Source organism: Amia ocellicauda, chromosome 23 (assembly GCF_036373705.1).
Source record: "Amia ocellicauda isolate fAmiCal2 chromosome 23, fAmiCal2.hap1, whole genome shotgun sequence".
NCBI lineage: Eukaryota > Metazoa > Chordata > Actinopteri > Amiiformes > Amiidae > Amia > Amia ocellicauda.
The window spans coordinates 22158371-22178822 of NC_089872.1; the positions used below are offsets into that span (position 1 = coordinate 22158371).

Here is a 20452-nt window from a genome sequence, read left to right on the forward strand (position 1 = left end):
GGGGCAACGTCAGGGGACTGGGGCACATCTCACGGCCTGTGCCATTAGCGCTCAGCCTGCAGGCCGGGCTCGGCGCTCATGGCCCTCCACCGCAGAACCGCCCAGCGCCTGGGCCGGTCCCAAGGACATGGATCACTGTGTTTGTGTTTCTAACCAACACGCTGCCATTAGTCGTGATATGGAGGTGAAAGGTCTTGGCCATCAGACACCGCAAGAGAGAAGTGACCGTAATCTTCACAGTATCAGTGCCGTGTCGTGAGCCGTGCGGTTCCTGTCCATGTCTGGTCCTGTCCAGCGCAGTGCTGCTGACATCCCCAGACGTGTGTGTGTGTGTGTGTGCGCGCGCACGCAGCTGGCAGGATCCTCAGTCTTGTTTCCTAATTGTTAGCAGGATTAGCAGGACCGGTCCAAACTCCATTTTCACAGGGCCAGAGGCGGAGTTGTATGGAGTAAAAATGATAGTCTGTGTGTGTGTGACACAGGGAGTGCAGTCTCCCCAGATGTGTGCAGTCCGTGTGTGACTTTCCCATGCTGATAATTGCGGTTCCTGGGGTCCCCTGGCTGAGCCCCAGGGCAGGGTGTGTCATAATGAACACTAGCTGTGGGAACGCTCTCAAAATGAAGCGGACGGAATCCAGGCGTCCTCTGATTGCTCCCGATCGCTTAATTGGTCCCCTTATCGGCTCGTTATTTCACGCCCCGTCTGGCCGTCCTTCCTTCTCACCATTGCGTACTCGACAGTGTGTCCGAGGCGACATGCCGGTGGCTCTCCGCGTCGCTGCGTATTTCATGGCATCGTTTGCGCTCCTCGCTGTCTGATTTTCTGTAATGTCAAAACGCTAAATAAAAAACATGTGTAGGATTCCAAAAGTGCATAGTCTGGTAACAAACAATCCAACATCTGTTTTTGTCTGCGTCCATAGCAGATGGCCCAGCCCGTTACCTTGCTCTCTACCCCTTTTATTTGAATATCAGGTGGGAAATGACATATTCTCAGCGTAGAGCAGCACTCTGTCATGTTGTTTATTTGAGTGTTTTAGTAATACAGGTGACTGATCCAGAGTCGAGCGTCATCACTTCAGCAGCAGCCAATCCAATGGAAATGCACTGAGATACATTTTTGCCCTGTGCTTTATATGAAGGGAAATTAAAAAAATGTAAATAGTGACTGTTTTTCCTCGTCCTCAGATCCTGTCTCTGCAGCTTCCACTGCTGTGGGGAAAACTCTGTAGGTTCCCCCCTCAGGTAGACTTTTCGCTGACAGCAAGGAACAGTCATGCTGAGTAATTTCCACAGTGCGCAGGTGGATTTGTTGTGTGTGGAGTGTCCTGAACATGAGAGCTGCTCCAGTCTGCTCTTGGAGGCCTGCGTCGGGTTGTTTCACCCCGAGTTGTTAATTACTTCATTGAACTGCGGGATGCCTGCTGATCACACTTTAAGGGTCTGGGGCCATAGGAGCAGCGTGCATTATTGACACCCTTCACCTGAAACAGTTTTAAGCTGGTTTTCATTTAGTTCAGTTATATTACAAGAGTAACAATCACTAAGAACCCGTGTTCGTGTATATGTGTATATGTGTATCCTATATGTGTATCATATATTGTTAAACGCTGATTCAGCCTAGAAAACAATATCTAAGGTCAAAGTTAGAGTTAAAAGGCGTGTCTTTTGAACCCGTGTTCCTCTTCCAGGCCTACATCTTCGATATCCGCAGCAGCAGCTATGTCCACAAGCTGGCGAGACATTCAAGCACCATCCTCAACGTGGCCTTCAACCCCGCCACTCCGCAGGTGAGACCTCCGCGCCTCTCACCCGCTGCAGCGCACACACCTGTGACAGCAGAAGTCTGGATGGTTTACTGTAAACACGAGGCAGCAGTGACATATTGTAACAATTGGATAAGGGCGTCTCCTAAGAAATGTGATGATAATGTGTGTGTCTATCTGGCCGTGTTTGTAGTCTGCTCCTCCTCGCCTGTTTGAAGAGGGATGAGGTGTCGTGTGTTTGCCCCAGATCACTCCCAGGTTCAGTTGTTAAAGTCGTTCAACGGGAGACCCTCTCTGGGATTTTAAACACAGGTCCAACTGCAGAGTAAGTCCTCCAGGCCGCAGCACGAGCCGTTTTCACTCTCACTCAGCACTCCATGCCTCCCCTCCCCTCCCCCGCTGGCAACCGCACACCCCCGATTCCTGCATAATCCATCAGACATTATTTATGTTCCTATATTGAGTTATAGCATGCTGTCCAAGATCAATATGAGCAAAGAGAGATCTCCGCGTTCATGCCCTGTTCCTGTAAGGAGAGACGATTAGCTATTGGCAATGATGCCCCACAGCTGTAGGCATTGTTGTTCTTTATTACGAGTTATGCGTCTCCTCTTACTTTCCATCCGTCCTCAGCCCAGTGGGCCCAGTAACCTGACATCAACCCGAGCCGCTTCCAGTGGACTGTGGACTGTGGACTGTAATGTGCTGCGTTCGCGGGTCTGAGCTGCAGTGCTGTCCCGTCCCAGAGACCCCCAGCGCCTTCCTGCTCAGAGCACCGTGTGTGACGTACATCGTCACCAACGGAGGGAGCTTCTGAAACTAAACCGGGGATTTCTCAGTCTGACATAGAGGCTCTAGGTCTCAAACGCACTCCGAGCCAAGCAGCGCACTCCGAGAGCCAGACAATGCAGAGAGACGGGCGGGCTGGCGGCGTGCCAACCCCACGGCCTGCCGGCACATCTCCGGCTCGTCAAGGCCGGGCCAAGACACGGCACCTGGGGACTTGTCTGTTCAAAGACAAGGCTGTTCAATCTGTTTGTGCAGGGAAGGATCTGTTGGAGTTCAAGATGTTTCTGGCTGTCGACTCGCCCGCTGTGGAAAGGCTCGGTGCCTCTGAGTGCTGATGCAATGCAGGGAGTGTGGAGGACGGGCTGAGAGTCCAGCTGCGCTCGTTAACTGACCGCACTGGTCCAGGCAAGCCCCAGTCAGGAGTGTCTGCCTGTCTGCCTTCCTTTTCATTCCCGCTCGCCACATTTTGTCCTTTGAGGCAAGATGCTTGAATAAAAGGAAGTTGCTTTAGTAAGATGGCAGATAAATTAGTCAACACTGTCCAGATCACTGTGGTGTTTTTACCACTCAATCCTGTTGAAATCAGAGCAGAATCGTCCCAGATTGATGTCTGTCTGTCCTGGCAGAAGGGCCCTGACACTGAGCAAAGTTCAACACGGGGCGGCCGAAGTGCAGGTTCCTTTGGCTCCCATAACTCTCCTCTGCGTCGGGTGCGTTGGGTCAGCAGGGCAAGGCTCAACCAAACAACGTAGACAATTGGGGGCTTAAATCGGGAGGGGACAGACCCCTGAACACAGCTGGGAGCAGAGTACACAGAACTGCAGCCCCTTGGGTGCACAGCGCAGGGAGGCGATGGCGCCCGTAGGCTGATGTTCACTGCAGGTTGTGATACCTGAGCTGATAGGACACAGGCTTTGCTGGGGGTCGTGTGTTCAGTAAAACTACGATCTTGGACTCTTGCAGCCGGGACGCACAGCTGTAACCTCTCGTCCGAATGCCATCGCTGTCCTTGTCCACAGAGACTCTGACTCTGAGGACGTGCATTTCAGGTTCCAGTGATCCTAAAACTAAATGTGCAATGATCCCTGTTGCACAATTCGTCCTGAAGCCAGCGAGGAGTTCCGGATTCTCAGCTTCCTCACTTTAAACTCCAGTCCTGTGTCTTTGCCAGAGTCTGGGAGACCAGCTTGTATCCATGCATCGCTTGGAAAGACACATGGCTTTCAGCTCAGACACTGAACCCCAGACACAGTTGATCCAGCATCACATTGAGTCCAAAAGCCATGTTTTACTGCAGTGAGAGTATATTGAACCTGCTAGGAAAGTCTCTCTTCAGTGGAACAACAAAATGGCTGCAAAAGGAATCCTGATATTTTTATGGTTTGGAAAATCATAAGTGATTGTCTGCCATTATTATTTATTGCTGTTATTGCTATTACTGTTATTATTATGATTTTAAGTGTGTATAAAGCAATATTATTCATCATTCCATATTTTCTGATTACATTTCATACCAGAACGCTTGGAAAGTCGAGGATGTTTGGCAGCAGTACAGAGGAAGAGAACGTCCCGTTTCTAAACAGATATGAATAGCACTGGGATGTTTTTTTCTTGGTCCACGGCTGCAGTTAATCCCCTGGGGATCTCACTGTAATACCTTTGAAGCCAATCTGCTTCATAACTTTAGGAATTTATTTAACGTCGTCACAAGCTGAGCCTTCCCAGACTGGAGGCTGAAGGACTGCCAGTCTGTGCTCCCAGAAGAGCAGAAGCACCAGGGGATTTCCACCGGAGCAGCGCCGAGGTCAGCCAGGGGTCGGCTCTGCGATGTGCGTGTGGGGCAGAGCAGCGCTGGGGTACCGGTAGAGCCGCGCCGCGAAGGGGAGGCACCTAGTTTAGGGTTTCTGATGCGCGCAGATGCTGCCAGGTGCGCAGCCTCGTCTGGCTCTTTATTGGGCTTTACCTGTTTGGGTTGTCATGCGTCCATGTTGGCAGAACTTCAGAGGAACTGGATCGTTAGAGTTGGAAAGTTCAGGAGCCAGACAGACATTTTAATCTCGTCTCTTGTGACATTTACATGCTTTAAGATCATGACACTGAAGATGAGACGGCCATCCGCTCACTGTGTGGATCCGACAGAAATGTCGGGCAATAGGGGAGCACGGATCCTTCTCGTTTTATTGCATCAGCATCGTTCCCTTAAAATCACATGTGTGGTTTAGTTTAAATTGCAGGGGTCTAATTATGGGTTTCTGAATGCCTCTGGACGGGCCGGAAAAGCTTTTAAAAAGAGGAAAAATAAATAATAATGAAGGTTCAAGACACTGAAGAAACCACCAATGTCTCCTTCTGGTCCTTGTGTGCCTGGGTGGCTGCTCTCCAGCTGCACGCTCCTCTGAGTCGCAAGATAGATCTCAGATGTTGTTCTTCAGGCCATCTGTTTCAGGACCACTTTCCATAAAAAAGCAAAAGAATTAAATGAAATCCAAAACATGTTTTCCAAAATTTGGTAAAGAAACTTTTGCACATGGGATTTACTAGACATGGATTATCAACGAATGAATATGACTGAAAAATATGTATTTTGTGAAGTATGAGCTTCTTAATGTCTCCTCATTCCTCGTGTGCCGTCTGTGGATGTTGGGACACGGGGACGTTGGGCGCTTCATATAGCGGCTCAGACAGTTTGATCCAGGTCTCTGGTTCTGGGCTGGAGGAGACATTGAACAACACCGCAATTCCATTGGCTGTTGAGCAGTAGCAGGACGGTACTCGTGCTGTTGTGCGGATATTAAAACGCTTGCCATTATCCAACCTTTTAATGGCATTAAAATACCTGGGTGCACAACCGCCGCTCCCAGGCTGCGAGAGTCCAGATGGAAAATCGATGTCTTCTCCCTCAAAGGCCGAGGCAGACGAGCTTGTGGATCGCGCAGCAGACGGGTGCCAGGACCCTCTCGCCGTAACTCACATCTCTGCCAAAGAGATTATCCGCCGCACATTCCTCACCGCTCTCAAAAGCAAACAAAATAATTCAGCAGTGATGTGCTTGTCAACAGCCCGGTGCTGGTTGAAACCGTATCCCGCTAATGAGTCTCTGAGACTTTGGAAACGGTTTGCAGATTCATAGATTGCGATGAGGGGGATTCGTGGAATTCACCACAAGCTGCGACAGCGTTTCACGGGGCCGCGGTTTGGAGAACATGAAAGACCCATCTGAGCATAAGGGGTTTAATTTAGACAGGGACGATTTAAAGCAAGCCGATATAATGCTGAGGGTGTGGAAACTGTGTCAAGAAAATGAGATTCATTGGTCTGGGGTTAGCACCGTACATGTAGCCCGCTGATGGTGAATGTCTGACATCGGAATAATTAGGAACCGGAGAGCGTTTGGCCCGTCTGCGCTCGTGTGGTCGCTAGCAGATGACGGACTCAGATGTTTGTTTGAAAGAGAATATCTGAATGTGTGAGCTTCGCCTGCCGACACGGGCCGACCACAAGCGGCTTCTGAGAGCGCGCAGGGTCCGTGTCTTCGGAGGAGGAGAGAGGGATTTGCGTGTGTGTAACACACAACCAGCGAGTCTCGGATCAAAAGGAGCGTGTTTGTTCCTGTGAAAAGCCGATCCAGAACCCCAGTCTTTCCCGCACCCTGTTCGCCCGCCGGTGCCATTCCTTGGTTTGTAGTTAGAGCCAGCTTTTCGACCTTTTATTAGGAAAAAACCTGAAACTCATTTTATTCCAGTTGCCTAAGTCTGAAAGAATTTATATTTTCTCTTTCATAGTTCCTCTCTGCAGACACATCACGGACTGGTAACTGGAAGTGACTTATTTGCACGTTGTGTAAGTGATATTAGGAACCAGTAAATGTTGTCTGAACTGCTTTTTGTTAGACAGATGTAATTTATGCCAGGAGCTAAAATGGAACCAAATTAAAACTGTCTGTTTGCTCCACGGCTCCTCATTCCCAGTTTCTCTCTCTCTCTCTCTCTCTCTCGCTCTCGCTCTCGCTGTCTCTCCAATGACCCTCAATGGGCAAAAAGATGGGCATTTTAAGCAGTGATTAGGAGCTGAAACATTGATCTGATTTACGCTCTTAAGGTAATGCGATTAAACAAAGAACCTCTTGAAACTGAAGAGTCGAATGTGAGACAGCGCTGAGGACTTCTGCGTCCTTTTACTTGCACACAATAAGGCAGCTGTGTGTTTGTATGCTTTGTGCTTTTGCCAATGCACTATGAGCAATTCAAAATACACATTAAAATCCAGTTACTACTTTTTTTTTTAAGTATACATCAAAGCATAAACTATTTGAGTTGAGTTGAGTTAATGTTTGCACAACAGGTAATGGAAGATATCCCCGCCTGCTAAAGCCATCACTTTGTGTGTCATAAATAACAACAGAACAAACAAAAAACACTGAAATACTTGAGTGATGACATCTTTCTTGGCTCCTCGGAAACTAGAATTATTTCAGTGCAAGTCGTTATCATTTAATCAGTATTTTAAAAAGCATGTGTTTCTGATTTGCAGTTATTTTTTCCTGTGCCAGCTTGTCCTGACACACAAATACCAGCAGGCTTTGGTCACTGCTTTCTAATCCACCACTGCAGCACAGAAGAAAACGACAAACAAGCAAATAAGCCCCCCACTCCCAAAACAAACACAGTCCTCTGTGTCTAGGCGATTAGTGTAGTGCATTAGAGACCCGCGGCGAGGGACAGGAGGCTGACGGCAGGCGGGTGGTGTTACGGGTTTCTCTGCCAGTGCCACATGTCCGCCATTTCCTCACCACCTCGGGGACAATCGCAGGGGCTGGCGTTCCCAGCTGTGAGACGTGTTTATTCAAGTCGTGGGCTGCGATGTGGAGGCTGGCACAGCTCCTCCTCGCTGAAACGAAGAACAACTGGGGAGAGACTTTTCCTTCAGCGCGTTTCTTTTCTTTCTTGTCTTAAGCAAGAGACCTGCTTTTTTAAGGAGGTTCTACTTTAGGTCCACTGTGTAAATGCAGGACACGTCCACCTTCTCCTCCAGACTGTGACTGATCCATGCTGCTCTCGGCTCTGTGTGTCGCCAGCAAAACATGAGTTCAGACCTCAAGCATTTGAGAATCCGTCGTGTTGTTTATTCTAGTGAAGAGTGGAGATGTCTAGCAAAGATGGCTCACAAGCAGTGTCCAAACCTTGACGTCTCCAGTCTGGGCCCTGCAGTCCAGACATAGTCATGGTGTTATTGGAGGTTATTGAGTGTTATGTACTGTGTTACACTTTCAAACCCCATGCTGGACTTGTGGGATTATGGGCTCACACAGGGAGAGCGCTGCGTGGTCGGCAGGGAACGCTGTGCTCTGTCAGAAACCTCTTTAGAGGCGGACAGCGTCCGTGCGGAGGTGCTGTGAGGAATGTCCTCCACCGCAGTGAGATCCTGCAGGCCTCCAGACAGTGTGTGCATGATAACTGGCCTCTGACAGCCGGGGGTCAGGGAGCCCTTTGATCTGGGGCCATGTCGTTGATAGCCTGGCGCCATAGGCGGACTGACCATCGGGCAATTCTGGCAAATGCCAGAAGGGCCGGTCCAATTTTTAGTTATGTGGGCCAGTCGATTCATAAGTCAGCCAGCAGACCTCCCCCCCGGAACGCACATCGTCAGCAACCCCCCTGACCCCCCCCCCCCGGAACGCACTTCGTCTGCAACCATAATTGGTTGAAAATTCCAGGGCCATTTTTGGGTCCCAGTCCGCCCCTGTCGGTGACCAGAACAACAGAGAATGATGGCTCCTTGTTCCCCCCCAAGGGCTACTGCGCTAATGGCTGCATGCTACGCGGAGCAGGCTGGACTCATCCAGATGATGGCTCTGGCATGCGCAGCGCGCAGGATTGCGGATCTGGCCCAGAACCGGATGGGTTTGTGAAGTCATTTGGCTTTGAGCTCTTCCCGGAACAGTGCGGTGTGTGGTCACCCCCCCGTCCGCTGTGAGGAAGGGCTTCCGAGAGCAGACAGGATGGGGGGTTAACCCTTTCTCTGCCGGAGCAGGAGTCTGTCCCGGTGCTCAGTGTCCGACTGCAGGGTGTGAGGGATCAGAAGGGCGCGGAATGTGAACCTGAGTTGAGGCCAGCATGTCTGAAGAAAACATAACAGTGAAATTAGACCCTCAATCAGCACGTTGACCCACACAGCTGTTGAGGGGCAGAGCGCGCAGTGGAGTGGCCGAGTCATGGCCCTGGCAATAGCCGAACACAGACATTAAACACGTCTAGTTTATAGTTTATTCCTGAGGGCTGCTGGAGCTGGTTCAGGGGGGCTGCGCCAGTCTCGCTCGCTCTCTTGCTTTGTGATCATTGTTCTAAAGCAGTGCCACCGATTTTTCTGCAGAAATTGGGTCACAAGGATTCAATTTCAAGCTCTATGATTGAGCGTCTTGCCTGCAGCCATAGACATCTGCGTTTTTTCTCCAGTCAGACAGCCGAAATCCAGCCAAAATGCAGAGCAGTCGCACATATTGTCCATTTGCTGTTAATAAGCCGAGGGTGTGGCAGACAGCTCTGCGTAGGGGGGTCGCTGACCTGGCTGCAGCTCTGCGCACTTCAGCTCCTGCCCCCAAGATCAACTGCTTAGGAAAGGCACAACGGCAGTTAAACGCACAGACTCACAGATCCTCAGTGGATTCCTCTCTAGGTGTGTGTGCGTTCGGTGAGGGTTGTCACAGATTTTTTTTGCCATTAAATGAAATAAGGGGTGATATTTACAAAGACAATTCTGCAGCAGAGCTCAATCGTTGTTTCACATGAACATTTCTGGTTCCTCCCAAGTTCAGTTGTCTCATGATCATTCGAGCACCATCAGCAATCTGTGAGGCATTTAGGACAAAGGCTGTGGGTTTGGAAACAGTAACAACAGAATCTTGGCCACAAATAAGACTTGACTTCTACTTTCTTTTCTTTGGGGGGGGGGGTGGTCAGACACTTGAGCTTTCTTTCCCACTAGCTAACTGTCTCAGCGGTGAAGAACAGCAGCATACCGGAGCATTGTGGGAGTCCTGCCGGCCAGCGTCTCACATTATTTTCTTTCCAAGACCTCATGAGGAATTCCTTGGGCGGGGAGGCGTGTGTCCTGCTCTGTTTGTTCAGTGTGTGCGCTGTGAGGCAAATGAAGGGCTCAGAATCAGCAGTTTCCTCTGGTGCAGCTCTGTGACCGTGTCGGGTCCAGTGAGGTCCCCTGGCTGTAAATCAAGCTGTGCAGGCGCTGCGAACAAAGCACTGGCCGGCCCGTGGTGTTACAGCACAGGCAGCGCAGTGCAGGGTGAGGTGTGGCGTCGACATGCTCTGGGTTCCAGTGGGACCAGCTGAGTCTAAGCACAGAGCCCCTTGGTCCCTTGAGTGCCCTTGGTCTGCAACAACATGAAATGGAAACTTTACGAAGCGATTCTACACCAACGTGAGAATTTTGTGTTTATTTATTTATATGTAAACACAGAGTTACTAATTCAGGGAGTGAACGGCTGCAACACACTGGAGGTCAACACGGTGGCATTGTTCCAAATTCGTCTCCTCTCTGTGAGTGCAGGACATGACTGACCTTCGATTGGCTTTGCCCCGGGACAGTAGGGGTGCGGTCTTTCCCCCGGGAAAGTAGGAGAGCGGTCTTTGCCCCGGGGCAGTAAGAGAGCGGTCTTTGCCCCGGGACAGTAGGAGAGCGGTCTTTGCCACGGGGACAGTAGGAGAGCGGTCTTTCTTTCGGGAAAGTAGGAGAGCGGTCTTTGCCACGGGGACTGTAGGAGAGCGGTCTTTGCCCCGGGACAGTAGGGGTGCGTTCTTTGCTCAGTGTAGCTGGACTCTGCTGGGGGGGCTTGCTCTCGTGCCCGACGGCAGCGCAGATCTGCAGGTACCAAGCGCTCGGGATCGTAGCTGGCAGCGCCGCACCACATGAAAGGTAGGGTCAGCCCTATATTATAAAACCTGGCTCGGCATCAAAGGCCTGACTAATGTTGAAACTGCGCTCGTGCGTTTCTGACAGCTTTTAAAGGAAGATTGCACCTGTACCAGATTAGATTATCAAAGCTACTGTTTTTTTGTGTTTTTATTGAGAACATCGTGTGCCTCCTGTGGAATTACCCTTCTCAGACGGCTGAAGCTCACCGTGTTTCTGCTTGGATGAAGTGCAGCAGAAGTATTTCAGAAATGTGAGAGGAGCATTCATCACAGGGTTCTGAACATGCACTTTTAAGGTGCGACGCTGCAGGTGACTTAGAAGGGGGTTTAAATGAACGGCTCGCTGCACAAGTTGTCTCTGGAGCATCTTGTCCCGCTTTTCCACTAACCTGTGTGTTTATTGCGTCACCTTCTGAAATCTCACAAGTGAACAATGTAATGGGGCTGATTGTGTAGATGAGCTCGTTACAGGTGACGTAACCCCTCTGTTAAACAGTATAAGCCTCCCGCGTCGGGGAGTTCCACAAATGTCCTCAATGTGGACGACGAGCCACTGGGACTCAGCTAAGAGGTCTGTCTTGGGGTGAAGCAGTCTCTGTGCACAGTCATGATACTACTGACCCCCTGTAGGTTGAACAGCCTGTTGAGAAGGTTGTCGTTTTCTGACCCAAAGTGGATTCTGGCCTGAGACCCCCATGCAGACACTTGTTGATGGTCTGCGCTGAGGAAAAGTTCCACTTGTGCAGCCAAAGCACAGCGCTGAGGCTTGAAGACACATTCCCTCTCTTGAAAAGTCATCAGGAGGCTCCCCAGCAGCACCGGGCCTCGGTCTCCTGCCCCGGATCGGACCGAGTGCCTCGTCTACCGCAAAGAAATTCCTAAACAAAACATGCTGGTGTCCAAAAGCCTCTGCAGCCGGAGAATATATTTGTCCCGTGTGCAAAAACAATAATAAAATATAATCTGGAAACGGAGCCTCGTTCTCTCTGGACCGACAGGATTTGGAAACTCCAGGGTCACTGCACCCCCCTCCCCCGGCTCTGTACACATATTTTCAGCTCCCTGTTGCTGAGACTGGAAAGGCTTTAAAGTGATTTTCGGCCCCTGTGGCCGCTCGAGCTGTCTAGCACAGGACGCACTTCATCACTCAAGCCTTCCTTGCTGCTCCCCTGATGTGGAGGAGGACCTTCTGGATGTTCTTGAGCTACAGTTTTTTTCTGAAAAGTGATGGACACAGCGGCTTCTTCTCATTCAGATGAATACAGAATAATTTCAGCTCCCTGGCTGTGGGTTTGTGTGCCGATCCTTCAAGGGAAGAAACTCTTTCAAGGGACACATTGACCTTGACGTTAGGCTGCTCTACAACTCTGAGCGGCTCCTCTTTGCCAGTCAGATCTGGGAAATCCAGCAGCGCCACGCCAGGGAGAACCTCACGGCCACCCGTCCCTGCCAGACAGAACCTGGCTTTATGTATGGATGGATATTTCAGCTCATCTGCTCACCTTCATTTACAAGTGCCTCATCGACAGTGGGGCTGGACACTTAAACCCACTCTGGCATTGTGTGCTGTGAAACTGAGCTGGCCGGGGCAGAGGCTCCCAAAGGCCCTTGACTGGGACCATGGGCTCGGTCACATCAGCAGTGCTCCGGTCTCTCAGGCAGGGGAAGCACCGGGCTCCCCTCCCGCCCAGGTTGCCGGTGAGGGTTTTGGCGCGTCGTTTGCGCTCATATGCCAGCCCTTGATGTGACTGGGGAGATTCCCAGCAGACTGTGTGCCGCGTGGAGGGCACGGCGTCAGCTCCAGGGCAGAGAGAAGACTGAGCTGGAGAGGGCAGAGGTGAAGCGACTGGGCAGCTGGACAGGGTCTTGCAGCGAAGGCAATGAGGGACCCTCCGAGCAGCGCTGGACCGTGAGCTCAGGTAGTGTCCGATGCCTCCCCCCCCCCAAGTGCAGTGGACATTAGAGCTGTGCTGCGCTTTTCAGACTGAAGAAAAAAGAAGGGAAAAAATAAAAGAAACAACAGATATGTGGAAAACAGATGTCGGAGATATAGGTTTTGGTTCAAGTGGAAGTCTCAGCTGGCACACTGCGCAGAAACAGCTGCCAAGTCTTACGAAACATTGTGGAACGTCCTGCAAAGAAGCAGGGAGCTATCCATTAAAAAATTATTTATTTGTGCCGCCTGAGAATCGCATATCAACGTGTTAAAATGATGCCTGACAGTATTGGATCAAAGCAGCTCTGGGTTCAGACCCTAGCACCTTGGAGGAGAAAATGAACTTAATTAAGAAACTCAAAGTAATTACAGCCGCATCTAAAGAGGAGACGATCACTGCTGAACGAGTGTTCGAGCTCTGGACTGAAATACAAACCAAACTAAGACCCTGCTCTGAAATGAAATTCACCAACAGTCAATATTCTCATTGTTACCAGTACAAGTTACAGCCCCTGCTTTGTATTTCTATCGTATTTCGAATTGTCTTTTGGAACAACGAGAGGGACCGGTCTCTGTGAACGGGCCGCCTGGACGTCGGCCCTAGAGCCATTTATGCGGCAAAAGTGTGCTGATTGTGAGTGTTTTTAATTTGGGACCAGGAGCGTCTAGACAGTAGTTCTCTGAGCATCTGGGAAAGTCATATCCGCAGCGATCTGCTCTCGCACCGCTGTGGGGGTAACTGTGAGATAGACGCATTACATCTGATCTGTGATCCTCCTTGGCCTTCCTAACCCAAACTCTGTGTTTCATTGTTACAGATTTTAATCAAAGAGAAATAAAGAGCTGCCATTGTTCAGGCCTCTCCTCTTTCTAACGCTAGGTCAGGGTTTTGGGGGTTATTTTTAGCACTGAATTCAATATCAGAGCCATGGATCTGAAGCACAGATCCCTGCAGCTGAATCTCAGTCGGATGAGGCTCTTGAGCACAGAAAGCAGGGCTGCTGTCATCGAGACCAGTTCGTTCACCGATACAGTCTGAGTTTTAGATCCACTGGTAGGGTTTCAGTCCCTCGGAGGTCAACCCGGGGTCAAACGCACTTGGTAGGACCTGGCACTTGCTTCAAATAATTCTGTGTAACATGGCCTTCCAGGGATGTGATGATTTTATATCTTAATATTACTAATGTGTGGAGTATTTGCCTCGGCCCAGAGGGAAGCTGCTTCAGATTATATTTAATCAGCGTTGATCTCAAATTTGGCTTCAAGTCTTTATTGTTTTCGCTTCTCACGCTTGGCAATCAATCACAGTGTAAATATGAAAAAGATGATTATGGGATTGTGTGGGATCGTGGAACAATGAAAGCCCTGTTGGTTGGTTTGAATTCGTTTCCGATGGCATTTCTCGTTCTTCAAGATGAATTGTGCGTCTGTGGTTGGTACAGCAGATTAAATGAAGTATCCAGATATACAGACTATTACAGCATTACATCAGCTGCTGGAGTTTAATCAGGCATCTCTAATCAGATGGAAATCGTGACTAAATCATACTGAGAATCATGTATCTGAAGTGTTCAATGTACTGCATGTTGGTCATTTTGAAACCAAAAGTATTTGTTGAGCACAAGTCTTTTTCTTCTGATCTTTTCTCTTAAACAACACAACAAACAGTCAGCCTGTCGAGGCAGAGAAGAACTGGTCTGTAAAACGCAGTCAGAACCGGGTCCGGTGAGGTTCTGTGAGCTTTAAATCAGCAGGAGGAACCAGACGCTTTCCCTGGCCTTGGATAAAAAACCCCGCCACCATCAGACTTCAAACCTGCAGCCCAGCACACAACCCCTGCCTCGCTGTGTTTGAGTCCTAGCCTGGTCGAGGTGTGAAAGATGTGCGTCTGATGAGGCAGCGCAGCAAAGGGGCCCGTAGCGAGTTCAGCGCAGCAGTTCAGTGCGTCAGCTCTGTGTAACGCTTCCTGCGGTAGCTTTTTAATTTCTTCCCCAGCTCTGCATATCCCTCCGTTCTCGATTGGTATCAAAGGCTCAGTCTCTGCTTTCCAGAACAATGTGACTCGGGAGCGTGCTTTTGGAGGGAGGCTTTGAAAACACTGCCAAACCTGAGGTCATGACGTTCACATCAGCCCTTTTTTAAGGCATTTCAGAGCTAACCACCTGGGTTAGGCCGCTCTAATTCCGCCTATTTAAGAGCTGTCTTGTGATGGGAAAACATCCTGCCGGCCTCCAAGCGCTTCCCAAAGCAGATGTGAGAGAAACACAGATAGTGGTTTAAAATTAAATGGCACAATGCTGAGTAACTGATGATAACACTGTATCGGAGTTGCAGCGATTCTGTTTTACTTCACGGCTACGTTGGAATCAGATACATGGACGTCACGTTAAACTAAACAAATCAAAGAGAAATTAGTGGAAAATGGGGCCAGGGTGCATTTCTGTGCCTCGGACGGCTCTGCTTGAATCCCCCCCATTCCCGATGACCATTCCCTCTCAGCCCCGTCATTCTCCCATCCCACTACAGAGATAGTCATACCAAGTGTGACTGGCAATGCAGTTCCTCACAAAGGCCATTGTTCTCTCTCGTTCTCGTTTCTTTTTTCCCCAATTTTGGCACAAACCAGACTCATCAATTTTTCCAAACCCTTTAGAAAGCAGCCCTGCCCGTGTCAGCTGCATGGCCCTTGTATTGCCCTACATTATGAACTCTGCGTGACTTTGACCCAGACACAGGTTTCCCAGAGCAGGTGGGTCCTGAGCCTCGCTGTACTGCAGATCGCTGCCCCAGACAGCATAGTGTAGCGCTGCTGTCCTGAGGTCTTCGCGCAGTAGAATTATGATTATGATCAACTGCGATCCCTTCCGTTCATACTGTGCTGACCAAATGTGTTCAGAAGGATCTTTTAGACCAGTCCTGTGCTGGAAAGGCAAGAAGGTCCGTTTCCTGGAGGTGTAAAGTGTCTTTAGATGGAGTGCAAGGCTCGAGTGAACAGGAAACCAGTTCTGTTCACAGGAAACCGACTCGTTCCTCTCATCCTTTGTAGACATTCGCCCCAGTGCTAAACGCAATATAAGAATCCCCTCAAGCTCGTAGAAATACACTTAATTTTTCAGTTGCATCTCCTAAGCTGATTCGTAAATCAGTACCAAGGCAATCGAGCTCGAGCTGCTGGATCGAAGGTCAGGACAGGCCTCACCGACGGGGGTGGTTTCCTCTGTCTGTGAACGACAACCCTCCCACCCCTCTGTCTTCACCTCCTGGGACACAGAGCCGCGATCACCACCTGCTTTCAGACGGTGTTTTTACAGGCCTCGGTCTTGAGTGTTGAGTTTCAGTGGTTAACGCAGCTGGCGGTGTGGAGGGGCCAACGGGGCCACATGCGCCTCCTGCAGGCCGTGGGTGTAGAGAGCCTGAAACGGCCCCAGCTCGCTGCCGTTTTTAGACAGGATGACTCTGCCATGATCTTAATGAGGCAGATCGGATTCATGTCTCCTCCGCTGGCTTTATGCTCCTCGTTTTTCACAATGACAGCTTTCTTCTCCGTCAGCCTCGCACTGAAGTCTGTAATCCGGCACATCTTGAGGACAGGACGCGTGTCTGGAGTCGACGGCGCTGGTAAAAGCCTGTTGATGGAGAAAATGCTTCATGGTGAAGGTATCTCCTCCCGATCCAATTGGCATCCGTGTAACAGTCTGAAAAGCTCCTTTCATTTTGGCTTTCTCTAGTGCGGAGAGAAAAAAAGTGTCAGTTCCCAATTAATCCTTGTCATTGAATCCCCCTTGGTTTTAACGGTGTGATCCGAGTGGAAAACTGTGAGCTGCCTGCCGTGTGCGTGTGCGTGCTGCATTCCTATTTTTACTTGATTAGAGACGACTGGGTTTTATGTGGGTTTTCATAGGTTTCAGAAAACGTTGAGCTCACAGAGGGGCCGGGGATTTTGGGAAGGGAGGCAGGCGCAGTGAGTTGTTCTTGGGGGCCACACTCTCTCCCTCAGAAACGGGTCATTTGTAGAAAACTGTACCTGTTTGTGCGGCTAAAGTTTCCTCGTTGTGTGCTTTTCGTCTCTTCCTGCTGTATGGTATTAATTTGTGCTCTTTTCGACAACACAGTCCAGCCAGTAACTCCTGTAATAATTCACGTCCTCAGCATGTAATGTTACATAACCCCAGAGGCGCACAGCAGACTCGAGCCTGATGTATTGTTCGGTACCCTATTAAAAAGTGCGTGCGGTTCCTCAGCGCAGGGGGAGACGAGAACCGGGTCCAAGTGCGCGGATGCTGGCTTTGGACGGAGGGGCTGTGCTCGTGCGTGTGGACGGGAACACATGGGATGTGTTTCCTGAAATTAAAAACTAATCACCATCAGTTCAAACAGCTTCCTAATCTGTAGAGAAATAGAGATGATAACAGAGGAACAGTGCTTGTGACTCAAACACTAGGTTACAACAGCGCTGTGACAAACACACTAGTGCCCGGATTCAGGTGTTAAACCTGTGTCCTTTACTACTAATGAGCCGCTTTCTCCCTCCGCGCCTCTCTGTCTCTTTCCCTCTCGTCTGCTGTGGTGGAACGCACTGGCTGAGCAGCCCCGTTTCCTGCCAGCGCCCCGAGACGGATCTGGCCGTTTCCAAGGACTCTGTTGTGTTTGAACGTATCGATTACGGCCGCGCCGGTGCCCCCCCGAGAGTCGCGTGGAGAGCGTGGTACACAACAGAGTTCCTGCTCTGGCTGGTGCTCTGCAGAATTAGTCAGGACTCGTTAAAGCGCTGCTCAACTCCAAGGGCACGACGGGCCGCAGCGTCAGACCCCGGAGGTCCGCAACAGAGCAGCCTTTGTCGTTGCAGCTGGGTAGGATTACCCCCGAACATCTGCTTTTATCGGTTTTGAAGCACCTTGAACCCGTGAACCGATTGGAGGAGCTGTTTCAGGAGCCAAAGGCCAGGCCAGGAATGCCTGAGGATATTAAAAGCGGTGGGCACGGGGAATGGGATGCAGGGGATGGAAACATAATAGTCTCCATTCAAGTGACGGCACGGCACGCGCTGCTGGGGGTTCGGAGAACCACGGGTCTGAGCAGGAGCCTCCTCTGTGACCTCTGACCTCTATCGCGGCCAGGATGTGCTTCTCTAGGGACTGAAACAGCTGGGCTGCCTCTGAATCCCACAGTTTAGAGTTGACTCTTTACCTCTAGACCAAACACTTCCATGTGTTTGTGTGTACCGCCTGTATCAGCTCAGGGTTGTGGGACGGTTTCTTCACAGGACGTTCCAGAAAACGCATCGAGCGGATAAATCCACAGCAGCTGTTGTGGTGACGGATGCAGGTGAGGTGTCCCAGGGGAGTGAGGTGTCCCGGCGATTCCTGCACCGCGGTCTGTATCGCTGATTAAGCAGAGCTGGATGCCGGTCCTTCATGAGCTCACCCAAAACCTCATTACAGTTTCAGCGTTCACCCCCAGCTGACTGCATTGCTTTGCAGCGAAGTCATCTTCTCAGAGCTGAGATGTTTGTCAGAAGTATTGTAACCAAACCCATCTCCCAGCTCTTGGGATTTGCGTATTTAACCAACGAGCTGTAGGAAGTCATGGCCCACAGATCGGCGTGCGAGAGAGTGAAGGGTGGACAAGACCCAGTGGGACAAACACACAGTGCCACCAACGCTGAAAATGGATCTCTCCCTGGTAACCTCAAAACAAAACAACACTGACAAGTGTTTGTCCAGCTGTGTGGCTTGTGTTGACTTTCCTTCGACAGGGCGTGGTGCTGACAGGATGTTGTGATGCACCGAGGGAGCAAAGATACGACTGCACATGTGTTTCACGTTTCTTGCCTTCATCGCTCGTCTTCGCCTCTTCGCAGTGTTTGTCCGTGTGCGTCTCTCTCTGCCTGAACACCGACTCTGTCTTGTCCCGCAGCTCCTGACCGCCTCCCTGGATGGCGGGCTACAGCTGTTCCGTCCCTGAGCCGGCGCCGGATCGGACGGGAGGGTCGCTGGACGGGCACCCACAGATCCAGACGGCACCGCGGCTCCTCTCGTGTCACCGGGGAGAGACGCGGTACGGAAGGAGCGTCGGACTCCACAACCAGGAGCCGCTATCCGTCCAGCTGATTACAGTAATAGACTGGGGAGACGGTTTAATTTGGGTGAAGCATGAAGAACTTTGAAGGTACAGTAGTTGTGAATGTGTGTCATGGGGTGCTGAGGTTTCACCTAACATGGAGTAGTAGGGTCAAGGACAGAGGTGGACAATCCTGGCCGATCTTCTCGTCCAGTTGGAAGACTATCGACACACTGCACCCAACGGGAATCCTTGACATCCTTGTGTTGTTGACTGATTTGAGTGTCAATTAAAAATATGATATGAGTTGAATATCCGTTCTTGCTCTCAAATGAGTTTTAATGTGAAGCATTCGGCTGCAGAGGAACAATCTGGACATGTCCCTGATCTGAGACGGGATTGGTGTGGGACCCTTGGGGGGGGGAGCTGGGCCGCTGCGCCACCGTGGCATCGAAGAGGACTAGTGTGGCGCACCGGGGCAGTAAAGTGCTCGACTGTCGGGGCACGGAGCTGCGCAGGGGCTGTAGGGGCTTTTCAAATCCGTGTCAACTGATGAACTGGCAGCAACAGACTGCTGCAGATTAATCTGAGATCATTCCCTGAAACACCCATTCTGCAATAAAAACAGGCCTTTGTTCCAGAGCGCAGTGATGATTTTTGGAAGAGATGTCCCATAACATCATACTTGGCTGGTAATCACCCTACTAACAACTGCTGCATATTATATAGTATTAAATAATACACGTAAAAAATGGTTATTCTGCCTGGTTGTGCTCCAGTGTGACATAGCAGGCCGTGAGTTATCGCTATGAACCCATAATTTATAACCGTGTCAGGAGAGAGTGCTCCGTCGTCAACCACACATTAGGAATAGAGACGTTCGGCTCGTCTGTTTGCCTGCTGTCTGTCTGTCTTCGTGTCCACTGTCTATTTATCATGACTGTCGGTCCTGCTCTTCCTTCTCGTGGTGTCCATACTGCTGTTCTCTGCGTCTCAGAAACCCGGATCCCCTGACGTGTAGCGGCACAGTAAATCACGGCACACCCAATGAGCGCGACAGAGGGGCCTGTTTTGATCTTCCGGCCAGAATTATGTGTATCTGAGTGAGCGTGGCTCTTTCTCTTGGGGAAAGGCGTGCCGATGCAGAACCGTAGGCCGGAGGTTTGTGTCTGTAGGGCCGGTCCAGGAGATGCTAGAAGAGACTCGGATCTCCACACAACCGGTTAAAAGCGCTTCGATGCAGTGAGGGAGGGAGCTTTTTGAATAGTGTATTCACTCTGTACACACACACACAAACGATGAATGAATGAATTAGAGTGGTGTAGATGTGTCAGTGCTGGCAGAAGGCTGTTTCCCAGGTCCTGCTGTCTCCGATGTGGACCTCCATCGGGTGGAAGATGAATACGTCTGGAAATGGCTTGTAATCTGGCTGTTGTCTGTTTCTCATCAGCCCAGGACACACAAGCCCCTGGCTCGAGCGCCGGACTGCATTTCTTAGATAGATTTAATCTTACAGAGCCTTTGAACTAATTTATTATCATATGTTTTATGAACGTCCATACTGAATGCCTTCTCTATATTCATTTTTTTCATGGGATATCAATTAAACTCATTGTTCTTTGTCCGCCCGAGAACCTAGACCTTAGTCTTAGTCTAATGCTAAACCTACACCTAACGGAAAACAGTACGTGACATTTCAATTTCAGAAGCTTTGCAAAACCTGTTTTTGTGTTGAATCCTCGCTGTAGCCTTTCATTTCTCTTTAAAGGACAACACACCTTCAGGGCGGGAGTAAAAACGCTGTTCGTCACTGTGATCTTTAAACGGAGAGTCGAGATTGTGCCAGTCGTTTATGTCGAAGCCTCCCTGAATTGGTCATAGTGATGCTGTTTGTCGTGATGCCTCTAGAGGGTTTACTTGCCTCTGAACTTACTGCTCATATCCTATATGTGTTGCAGGTACATTAGAACCTAAGA

General features: G+C 50.2%; 1 protein-coding gene across 1 annotated transcript in view; it reads left to right on the plus strand.

Moving 5' to 3' along the window:
• The window catches only part of wdr27 (WD repeat domain 27), a 48682-nt gene extending 29894 nt beyond the window's left edge, over window positions 1–18788 (plus strand). The window contains exons 23-24 of the mRNA XM_066697126.1: window positions 1692–1790; window positions 18333–18788. Of these exons, the coding sequence (XP_066553223.1) occupies window positions 1692–1790; window positions 18333–18380 (147 nt within the window). The 3' untranslated portion in view covers window positions 18381–18788. The remainder of the gene's footprint in view (window positions 1–1691; window positions 1791–18332) is intronic.
• Window positions 18789–20452: the final 1664 nt, after the last annotated feature.